General features: G+C 39.5%; 1 protein-coding gene across 4 annotated transcripts in view; it reads left to right on the forward strand.

Annotated features, from left to right (window-relative positions):
* Nucleotides 1-9,247: 9,247 nt before the first annotated feature.
* gria3a (glutamate receptor, ionotropic, AMPA 3a) overlaps nucleotides 9,248-12,463 on the forward strand; it is a 68,262-nt gene continuing 65,046 nt past the window's right edge. For 2 of the 4 annotated variants that reach the window (XR_011178133.1, XM_069146699.1), the window contains exons 1-2: nucleotides 9,248-9,604; nucleotides 10,033-10,191. Coding sequence is in view for 3 of the 4 variants with exons in the window: in XM_069146699.1 (XP_069002800.1) it covers nucleotides 9,517-9,604; nucleotides 10,033-10,191 (247 nt within the window). In the remaining variant the exon portion in view is untranslated. The remainder of the gene's footprint in view (nucleotides 9,605-10,032; nucleotides 10,192-12,463) is intronic. The other 2 variants (XM_069146698.1, XM_069146697.1) reach the window with 1 other exon arrangement.

Below are 12,463 nucleotides of genomic sequence, written 5' to 3' on the forward strand. Positions count from 1 at the left end.
ATACAAAATGTTTTAAACATCTTAAGCAAAGGTAAAATACTAGTCAGAAAAATCAATCAATAAACACCCTCTCTCCAAAGGGACGAAGAATATAGTTTAGTCAGTACACCACAACTTTAGCTCACAACAATAGACACACATGCAACCCGGAAGTAACCGACAGCCACCAGATGCGTTTTTCCTCCCAGTCTTTGTACCTGAACCTGCTACAGGAGTTTGGTACAAGGCGATACCTGGAGGAGCACAGGAGGGTAGAATAAACACATAACAAGATACACACACGGTATTATGACCACAACTCTACACTTAAAGATAGTATCAGTAAAAATTTGGTGAAAGTATTAAAAAGTGACTTGTGTGGAAGCTAAACTATTAAAAGTCAACATATGTGAAGAGTGACACCTGCATAGTGACCTTATTTCTCTCAATCAAGGCCTGGTTATATTAAAACTGTAAATTAAGTTTATGTGAGGGCCATTACTCTTGAAATAATTCCTTTTTTCAGTTTAGAGATTCTCCTAAATAGAGAAAGTAGAGAGAAAAACTGAATCCCTCAGTCTAAAAAGCTAAATTTTTACTATTTGTTGTAACCAGCACCATATTTTACCCCAAATTCACCAGTCATCACTATCACAACATCTCTATCAGTGTCACTGCTTACTCCTGTTCAATTTTCCAGGCCTAGCATTTCATATTTATATTGGAAACTTTGCTGAGCATCCATTATGCCTTTAAAGCTCCATCAGCTCCCGTTTCTTTATATATTCAGCACGACATTATGAAATGTAGCCAGTTATCATTACTTTCAAAGAGTGCCTTTCTGTTGAATAAGACTGCAGGCAATTTAGTCTGAGAACAGCATCTACTGGCAAACCTTTGGAGCCCTATTCACAACTCAATGTTTGACTTAACAGTGAAATGTCAAATCTTCAAGTATCCTGCAGCGTGTGAACTAAAAGTGACTCAACGTATTCAAAGATAAAGTGAACTATGGAGAACATCAATGGAAAGTCAGCCAAAGGGCAGACAATCTGATGCTGCTTCTGTCCTTCAAAGCATCTGCTGTTGAGATCTCATGTTTCGAGAACACAGAACATCAATTATTAAAATTGCCGGCTAATTTGTTTTGTTCTTTGAGCGCTTTTTGTTTGTGGTATGTTCGGTTAAAGATGTAGGAATGTTTAATCAAACTACCATTAATATTCATCTGCGCTGCTGCACCTTAGCACCCTATGGTTACCAACATGCTGTGCAAGTAAGGCTTCCTAATTACCAGATTCTTTTAGTCTTTCATTTTACCATTTGTTCCATTTGTAAGTAATTTGTTCTACAAAATATAATTTTGATTCAGTTGCTGCTTTTTCTTCTATAAGAAACTTTCTTTGAGGTGATCACCATGTGACAGGTTAGACTTTCCCCCCCGATGGAATAGACTCTTTTCAATTATATATTATCACAATATTTTATCATGACAAGATAAAAAGACATGCACTGAATCAATTATAGCATCTGCAAACAATAAATACATGTAAGGTTTTGACTTGAAGCAGTGAGCCTCATGATTATAAAGCACTAGGAATCCTTCCTCTATGTAAAGACGTTGCCTTGACGGTCCCTCCTCCTAACAGATAAGCTAATGCTCAGAGACACTGCTGCAGTTGTCTTGGCCCCCGTTTAAAGACCAGTCATATACTGTATGTTATAGCAGGTAAACTATGTGTAATATGTCTATGTTATATGAATCTGCAATCAATTCTTTTAGGTAGTAAAGCATAAATTTGTGATTTTTCTCACTTACAACCAGTTTACATCAATTTTATTATACACAATCCTATGTTATCAGGCTCTCTAAGCATCAGTGTGATTGCAATGCCAATAGTTTAGGAGAGATATTAATCAGTTATTTGAAGCAGCAATTGTTTTGATAATTTAATGCTTATCTTTGATATACCGGATTGTAAACCGAATACCCTTTAAGTTTTGGACTGTTGTTGGGAAGAAATAAGGCATTTTATCAACAAAACAATTGAACAATTAATTGAGAAAAAAACAATCGGAATAATGAAATAATTATGGATGGAAGAATGAAATAATTACGCTGTATTGCTGGAATAGCTGGAATGAATCCCATGTCTTCAACAAAGATTGACTAGTTAGTGGACCTATCCTGGTTCATCAATACATTTGATTGAACTTGTGAGCTGTTGGTTACGATATGGGAACGCCTGTACACGGTATGCTTGATGTTTAAGTGGTTAAGTTGTGAGGACACCGCTGCTAGGCAATGGCATCTTGAAGCCACAGAGGTTAACAATTCAGCAAGCTAGCAGGCAGATGCAATACAGGTAATGCAAAGGCAATATGACAGGGGGAAAAGATGATGCTGTTGGAGATATCAACATTTTCCTCAGACGTATCATTACATTATGAAGACAAACTATCTTCTCCTATGAAGCTGAGATATATATTTTTTTGTCAGTTTAGGTGAAGTTTTCTGCAAATTTATAAAAAATTAATAGAGGAATACAGAGTTGCATTTATTCACACGTAGAAAGTACACATGTATAAACTACACAACATGAATGGTGATTGTAGATTGTATTCTTCACTGCAGATTTACTGAATCTTGGTGAAATAAATGGGTGGTGACTGTCATCCGATCTCTTCAGTGTTCCTGGGTTTTCAGTGAAAGTCTTTAGCCTGGTTATTTATAGATGGTCTCACTCTTGCTCATGCCTTTGTCACATCCTGTTAAGATTATTATGATGCACTTCTTACTTGCATAATAGTCATCCCTAAATCATCCTCAGTTCGTTTGAAATTTTGCTACCAGGCTCTTTGTAAAGTGTCCTTACTCAGACTTACCTTGTTTACACCTCGCAACTCTGTCTCGCAGCCTGTTTCAGACTGATTTAAAAATCCTTTTAAAGACCACCTTCCATGGCTGATTTCCAACCTGTAAATGGGCCGTATTTATACAGATTCACAGTTTGAAGTTAGGCGGTAGCGCCTAACACTGCAGCAGAGTTAAATTTCGTTACCACTATATGACTGAGCAGCAGGGCACACAGGTTGCTAATTATCTGTGCAGTAAATTTGCCAGGTGGCATATACACATTCTAGTTTCTTTATTAGACCCATAAACACTGTGATTAACACTGTGTGTCCAGTTTTGAGTAAATTGCGCATCCTGTGTGAATACTTTCAAGACTTGGCCAAACTTTCCTCAATTCGCATAATTAACTGTTTGCTGCAGCATTAAAAGCATGTGGTGAATGAGAAACTGACAGATACAAAAGTCACATGTTCTATATGTTTTAATTGGACTGGTGTGTTTTTCTTTATTACATATATCTTTAAACAAGATTTGAATGTGCTGAGATCTAATCTCCAGATGAAGAGGAACAACATGACAACCTGTGTTACAATTTGTGCCACATCGAGAGGCTCACAGAACTTACTGTAGCTGAAACTCTAACTGTTGCCATAAATACGGGCATCATTTTACAGGAAGCATTAGGAGGAGGAGACATGAAAGGTTTTATGGCACTCAGCGAGCTCTTTTTTTTTTATCTCTTGACCTTTCTGGGGAGCTTCAGACCACTTATTGCGGTCCTGACCTTGGTGTGCCATAACACAAAGTACAATATCATCATTTCATCTCAAGAATTTTAGGGGCATTACTTTTATTGTTTAGTTACACAGAAAAGCTCTCCTGGGAGCCACCGTGCCAGGCGGACAGGCATCTTACACTCTGTCAGGGTTTTCATTTTGCTATGTGTGTTATTAATCGCAGTTAATCCACTGCACAATATACCCGCAGGCTTACTCTTTGTGTGTGATACTGGCTAAATGCACATTGTGATATTAAAGCAAAATATGCTGCAGTCTGATCTGCTGAGCATCCAGGAGAGCACCACATTACCTCTTGATCCTTGACCTAGAACAAGTAATGGTCATGAAGCTGGACAATGTAATGTTTTTTGTTTTTTTTAAGGTGGTGTTTGCAACTGGAGTTCTCATCTTTAATTATCCAGTGCAAACCCTCATTTATGTTATCTGCCCAAGGAAAATTAGGCCATCTATGCATCAAAGCCCTTCTGCTGTGTACTTTTCAATTCTCCCAGCAGGCTTTGGCCCTCATGTCGTCTTACATGTGACACGCGTAGCTCACGTGGCCGCAAAGTTCCACATTCAATTTCCGAATAATGATGCTAACACAGAGACTACGACAAAATAAACAAGTGAAGTTCCAGTTCTTAAAAGTGTTCAACAAAAGGAGTAAAAGAAGAAAAAAACCTTTGCCATACATTGGATAAATGCTTTAGAAATAATGTCCTCTTTGTTTGCTTTAATTATGGCTGTAAAAGAAAATGACCTTTTTTCTGAAACGTAGTTATTCAGAGTGCCTGATAGATTTTCATTAGGTTTGTTTCTGTTTGACAGTTGTTCACCTTAAGCTGTAAAGAATGATTACAGTTTAGTGGTTGGCTTTTTTTTATGACTTAATTACTGTGTTTGGCTGATGTGTCTGATTGTGTGCTCTTATAACAGTGCCACTTGTAACACTGGATATATCTGTATTTAGGCCACTTCACTCCCCCAGGCAGGTGTGCATAATTCTGTGGGTTATAACAAGCTATATATATATTTATAACCAGGTTAAGTTTGGAAACTGATAGATTGCTATTGACAAGTGATTGAACTATAATATCTGTTCTTTGATTTACATCACACAGTTGACACTTTATTCTAAAACCAATCTACAACCCCTTTTCCAAAAAGCGTCTGGCCGCTGTGTAATATGTAAATAATAACAGAATGTGATGATTTGCAAATCAAATAAACCCATTATTAATTGAAAATAGAACAATGACAACATATAACATTTTGAAACTGAGAAATGTTATTGTTTTATGAAAAATGCATGCTCATTTTGATTTTTCAGGGAAGGTCTTGCTTATTACAGCAAATCAATGACAAACTCCATTCTGCACATTACATTACATTACATTTCATTTAGCTGACGCTTTTATCCAAAGCGACTTACAATGAGTGCATTTCAACCATGAGGGTACAAAACCCAGAACAACAAGAATCAAGAAAATACAATTTCTTCAAGAAAGCCAAACTACAAAGTGCTATCAGTAAGTGCCATTTTAAGTGCTACTAAAGTTCTCCTATTCAAGGTAAAGTCGGAAGAGGTGTGTTTTTAGTTTGTGGCGGAAGATGTACAGAGTTTCCGCTGTCCTGATGTCGTTGGGGAGCTCATTCCACCATTTAGGAGCACGCATTACAACTGCATGGCTCTCTAGTAAGAGTCCGGGTGCTAAACTAAAAAAGAAAATATGGCAAAGGAGACCCTGAACTGTTGAGGAACTGAAATCCTATATCAGGTAAGTATGGGACAACATTTCACTTTCGAAACTCCAGCAACTGGTCTCTTCAGTTCCCAGACATTTGCAGATTTCAAATTAAAATTAAACATATATTTTTCACAAAACAACAACATTTTTCAGTTTCAACATTTGTTATGTTGTCTTTGGTCTATTTTCAATTAAATATGGGTTTACATGATTTGCAAATCATCGCTTTCTGTTTTTATTTACAATTTACACCACGTCCCAACTTTTTTTGGAAATGGGGTTACACAATGACTGAAAACAGTGGATGTTTATCTGCCTTGTACCTCACTAACCAGCAAAGATTTTTTTTTTTATCATTAAATGGCCCATGTTAGCCTCCTGAAGCAAGACCAGAACAATTCCATGTTAATAATTGCACCCACCATATGGTTGACACTTCATAAATGTCATTTTTACTTAAACTACATGGGACGTTCTAGAAAGGACTGCTGACATTTACACTCAATTATGTCTTGCTGAAGAGCTTGTGTATCAGACCGAGAGCGAGAGGCTCCCTGAGCAGATCTCATTTGCTACGGTGCAAAGTGGGAAGCACGCCTAAGGTGTGCTGAAGAGGCAGAACAAAGATAACCTGAAAGCTCATCTAAATACTTCTCCTTATTGAAAATGCTGTCAGATATTTGACCGGGAACTCCCGGGGAGCTGACGGGAACTTATCTCCTGTAAAACTGGAGAATCAGTGTATGGCTGTCGTGGCTGCCAGATCACACTTGCATTAACTGTGCCATCAAACCGGAAGCTGCAGCTGTTACAGAACACCTCACAAAAATCATAATCTTTTACTAAATACCACTATATTGCTGCTGGATGGATACCATTGATATGTTTATTGTGTGCGTCAAACAGAAGGCACGAAAACACATTTATTTTTAGTTAAAATAATGAAACAACACTTCCCTAACAGCTAACTGTACTAACATGTAAGAGTACTATATTTAAGTGTACTAAGGGAAGTATGGCATTTGCAAAACAGTATCTGTGTCAGGCTTTTATTTCATCTGCACATTGGTGGCACACAATAGAAGTTCCATTAAGATGCATAGGATTAAATGGGTTATCTATTTAACACTGTTATATTATTTTGTCATGCTCTACTGAGGGTGTTGTGGTTTGTGTCAAAGTAAAAAGGAGGGCTCAAAGAAAAAATGAATAACCCTTACTTTCCCCTCCCCAACATCCACCACACCAGTAATTGTTGTACAGTCCTTATCTGGTTCAACAGCATGGAGAATTTAGGCTTAGTGTGTGGCAAGCTGCCCTTTGGGCTATACTTTTGTGCTTATCAGTTGTTGATATAACGACACTTGTGGTTTATGCGTATTTTGCAAGAATTTCAATGATTCAATCTGAGTTTATGCTTAAGTGGACTGAAACTAATTGCATCATTTTTCAAGCGGCAGCGAACGCACATCTGCAAAGGACATAACAACTGTGTTGCATGTCTGCAAAAAGGTCATGCCATCCAGACAGTGTTTTTCTTCATGAAATTGAACTTAATTATGGGGCAGTTGTTCTCGCTGTGTCTTGTGGAAGATTATAGTTGTATACCAAGCATTAAATCACATCCAGATCAATAAGCACTGACTCTGTTGCCTGTTTTGCTGTGCTGGTTTTGCAGCAGTCTAAATAGGAAGCTTTAATGATTTCTCCTACCTCAGTGCACACACACACACACACACACACACACACACACACACACACATACACACACACATACACATATACATTATATATATATAATACACACATGGCCATGTTCCAACAAATCAAACTCTAATAATTTGTATTGTACTGTTCAGTTAACGGAATGGAATGAAACAGTGGCTCACAGTGAGTAAGCAATACTGGAGTGAATACAGCAATTCAACTTTAATGTGTTTAAATAGATAAATGATAAAAGAAGGTGAAGTTCAGGCAGAAGAGAGGACGCTGTTAAAAAATTTGTACAATAAGTGTATTTCAATAGATTTAAATCACATTCCTGCAGGGTACTGCAGCGTGCAGGCCTTAATGTGTTTTAAATTACATACTACAGTGCAAAAAGAAACACTACGAAAGAAAACAATTGAAATCCAAAGACTGAAAATCACCTGCAAACCTGAGAGGTAGCTATTTAGATGTTTTCTCCGGCGGTGTTATTTGGTAAAACCCTCGATGCTGCATTTAGCGCAGGCTGCAGACATTACAGACTATTGATTCAGACAGGAGTAAATAGAGCTGTGGTGCTCGAAATGAGAAGCAGTAAAAGAACAAACAGAGATAACATCACGTTGTTGGAGTTTACTCCAAATCAAGCAAATCTCCTTTAATAGACCTGTATTACTGGAGTATTAGGTGATTTGCAGGTTTGTTGACGTTATAAAGTTTTTAGGCCAGAGATTACCTGGCTGTCAACACATGAGGTGTTTGAGATGGCTGCATGCTGCACCGCTGGGGCTGTGATACTTTGCTCATCATCCTCTTTCTTGTCATGCAAGTCTGATGCTAAAGCAGGGAATAGCGCCTTTGTCATGCTGATGGTGTAGTTAGTAATTGGATGGACCCTAACATGTTGGGTGTCCACAAGCTCAAAGATCTGTCTGCACTGATCCTCTGCTTATTAATTTTCTCCTGTCTGTCTGAGACACAGGCAGATTAAGTCTAAAAACTAAGGGCATAACATTTAATCATGATGAAAACTGCAGACATCTCATTTTGTATTTTGTGAGTCAGAGTCCTTCTGGCGATTGTACTTTCTTTAGACGGACAAGGACATGGCGTCTGCACGGTGAAAATATCTTTTACCAGAGATCAGTAATGTGCACTCAACTGCACATTGCTGACATGTTGCTGTCTTTTTAGCAACATTGGTGAGAAAATGAATCTATTTATGTATGTCTGTGATGAATTCAATACAGAAATCGCTCAAAGAAAACATTAATTTCACGTGCAAAAATTTGTGATCACATGACCACATTAACACGTTATTTTGCACGTGAAACGTATTTTGTCGATGAGAAACATGTCCCAGTGTCATCATATGTTGCAACATGTGGTAGAAATGTGTCATACCTGTGTTCCATGTGGGAAACTTGTGTTTTTTTTTTTTATCTGTATGGGATGATTTGGGAAATTAACAGCAGAAAAAAATATGAAAATATTTTTTGCCGCTGTTGTTTTTTTGCTCGGAGAACCCAGATTACCCCACATTTGAATCCTATGTATCAAGTGTTCATGACACCAACAAAAATGAGTGTGAATCCAAATGACTAACACAAGTAAGTCAATTAGGATTCTAATATATAACATTAGTGAGGCCACTTGGCAGCAAGCGATTAAACAGTGATAAATCAGTGCATTAGCTCTCACAGTTCCAGTTTCTGCACTGAAACACCTGCAGGGGACAGCCGAGGATTATGCTGCTAGTGTGCAGGACTGCTGCTGCATGAGTGCTCCCACACATGTGAACACAGCAGGAAGGGATGGATGGATGGATAGATGGCATACTTACATGGTCTGCACACACAGGCAGGACACGCACAAGTCAACAGTATAGTGTTGGTCCACACTGACCGCATGCTGGTGTGGGCTTCTTTGCACCACACACACACACACACACACACACACACACACACACTAAACCCAGCAAAGACTGCACCGCCTCACTTACCAACTCTGCAGTGACGTGAGGAGGAAGACGGTAGGCTGCTCTTGTTATAATTCAACGTCAGACCAAGTTTGATAAACGCCCCCCTTCACTCCCTGCCTCCCTCCCCCCCCCCCTGCCTCCTTCCCTCTCTCACTCTCTCTGGCCCATTTCAATGGTCTTTATCCACAGTAAGGAGCTTCGCCTTCCCTCTCCTCCGCCACCACCATCTTTGAGATAAAACACTGCCTTTAGGTTTCCAGCAGCAGCAGCAGAGGGCTGGCGCTGCAGTTGCGCTGGCACACATTCAACGTGGGTGCACACAGTGAGTGAGAGAGAGAGCGAGATCGAGAGACCCGCCGCATCTTGTGGATTTCTTTCCGTATACAAGCCCGTGTACATGGTTCTCCCTGCACTTCCTCTGTCACACACAGACCAGGAGTTGATTTCACTTCTCGGGGAAAGATGTGGCATCGCACAATAGCGACAGTCCTTGTTTTATTGCATTTTTTGGGGGACTCGCTGGCAGGCTTTCCAAACCAAATTAACATTGGTAAGTTCACCGAGAAACTCTCCACATTTACATTTCTTTGTTCACATAATCTATATAGGACACGTCTCTGCAAATCGCAATGATGAGGTTATTTGCTTAATGTTTCTCATGAACGCAGAAGGTTGTAGGATTTTGCGCGCATTTATGGGCGGTTTGGTAAAAAATGTAGTTGATCCACATTGTCAAAACACGACTCTCAGTATCTGCAGTGCATTATTTAGTGGAATGGCTATATTTGTGGGCTTCCTTTGTGAAATAAACTGATGTACATCTTTAATATAATACGTAATTGTAGCCATATGACTGCATTCAGGCTGTAAGTAAGTAAAATCCTCGTCTCGGGAATTGGAGACAGAATAAGTGCAATTTTATGCATGCTGGGATTGGACTAATTAACGCTGTTCTGTGTGACATTTTCTTTCCTGTAGGTGGACTGTTCATGCGCTCTACCGTGCAGGAGCACAGCGCCTTCAGGTTTGCTGTCCAGCTGTATAACACCAACCAGAATGTGACAGAGAAACCCTTCCACCTCAATTACAATGTTGACAACCTGGAGTCCTCCAACAGTTTCTCCGTCACACACGCCTGTGAGTACTTTTACGCTGTATAAATAGGTTTCGTGTGCATAAGAACAGGCAGACGCCCTCTTGTTTTGGTGGGTCTATTCTTTTAGAATTGTGCCCAAAAAGTGAGGCAAAAGTGCTGCAAGTTCTGGGCCAACATACAATTAAAAGCACACAGAGTTTATGCAGTGATTTCTGGTTAAATTGTCTCATTGGCAGGCCAGTCTAAAAACTACACAGCTGTTTTTGAGCTGGAGTTGGTGGTTGAGTAAAATGGATGTTCTTTAAAAACACACACACACACACACACACACACACACACACACCGACACCTGCCAAGTGTCTTGCCTAATATAGTCAAACTCCTCATTTATGGCATCCAAAATTCGCCAGCTGGATGATGTAGCTGGATGGCCTGTAATTGGCCAAACACAGTGATTTTGGAGACAGTAATTCAGTAATTCCAGAGAAGCTGATGAGCAGCATTTGGATGACTGTGCCTGAAAGCACACACAGAACACATTGCTATTGTGGTTGTTGTTGTAACTGACTGTTGTGTCAGATGAAGCCTCGACAGTAGGGACTGTATGCAAATGTTGAAATGCGAATGGGTAATATTAATCATTGAACAAAGAGTAAACTGCAGTAGTGGAATTAGCTAATGCCAAAATTTATGGAAAACATAACAAAACGATGAGTCATATTTACTGAAAACCTCAGCTGTTGTTTATTTTTGCACGAGGAGTTGTCACTGTCACTTTAAATGACATGTTCAAAATTTTTTTTTGACACATTTATTGAGACGCAGAATAAAGAGAAGGGGCAAGTGAAAAATGGTGCTCTTTCTTAATTTTGGAGTATCCTTCTGTCAGCTTAAAATTTTTTTTTTTATACCTAAGCAACCCACTTTTCTGACCTGCACCTATTACTCCATTGTTTGTAGTCACTTTGATGTAAGGTGCGAGATAGCTGCAGGTGGGTGGCTACTGGTTAAGATGATTGTATCATTCAAGTGCTTGAATATCTCTGCTGTTTTGTTCTAGGTAACCTATATGTATACTTGTGTGTGTGGGTAACAATCAAGCGTTTGACTTTCTGTCCCTTCCATCATGATTTTAGATATCACATCAATTTCCACCAGCAGTCTTTCCCTCTGATGGATAAATAGCCCACTGTATCAATTGTAACATGCTGAAGCCCATGTAGTCATCTCCACAAGCATGACGGATTTGATAGGAAGGGCTTAGGAGTGTGAGATATCTTCATAATTGGTCTACCAGTTCCTCCTCTGCCATGTAGGGCACCAAGTTCTGTCTGGAGAATTAATTTGTTATCTTTCTTTCCACCAACTGCACTTCACTCTTCATGCTTGTGGATCAGCTGCGGCTGTGCTAGACTCTGTCAGCTGCCGGAGAGACGACTGTGTAACCTAATGAAGTGAGAATAGGGCTAAAAAAAAAAAGAAAGGGAATTGGAACACAACTGTACCTCACACATCCAGGGCCCCTCAGCTTTCCTAAAACTGCTAAATGCCTTTGTATTTAGTTGTCGGCGAGCATTGCAGCTCTCACCAAACAATTGGCCTGCAGCAGCCTTGGGAGAGAAGTTGCAGGCTGATGCAGGTTTACACACATTCACACACTCACACCTTAATGCTGCCTAGTTTGACCACAGCCTTGTACTGTCGGCTGCTGAGTAATTACACCGAAGCAGCTGTGGGGTCAGAGCCCAGCTCAAGGGCACTTCAGCAGTCACTGCTGAGGAAGAGATGCATGTTACACGCTTGGCTTGTCCAGATTAGACCTAAAGCAGAAACTGTGAAGAGTTTGTCCATAGCCGGAATTGACTTTGACTAAACCTGAATCCATTGTTTATGAAAGAAGCTTTAGGGTTTTCTTAAAGGATAAGAAGAAAAGCAGAATAATCAGGAGGATTAATTTCAACGAGATAAGCTGATGCAAGCTAAGCTTGATGCTCCACAGCTGAAAAAGTCCAATGAGCAGCTCATTATGCAGACCAGCCAGGTCAGTTTGTGAGCACAAAATTGCTTGAAAATGCACCAAACTACACAATTGTTATATAGTAGTCGGGATTGCATAATACCCTGCTCGCCTGGCAGGTGTTGATATAGCAAATGAATGTGATGATTGGGATTTGACACATTTCTATTCTGCCAAGAATTACAGATTAGTCATTGGCGTGCTTTCCCACAGCTCACATCATCAATTTTGATAATATTAGCAAGTGTTAAGAAGACTGAGATTTTAAATCTGCTTACTGCTTGTGATCTTTGGTA

This window comes from Embiotoca jacksoni, unplaced genomic scaffold, assembly GCF_022577435.1.
Source record: "Embiotoca jacksoni isolate LCO1_2020_lvr unplaced genomic scaffold, fEmbJac1.0.p SCAF_13, whole genome shotgun sequence".
Classification (NCBI taxonomy): Eukaryota; Metazoa; Chordata; class Actinopteri; family Embiotocidae; genus Embiotoca; species Embiotoca jacksoni.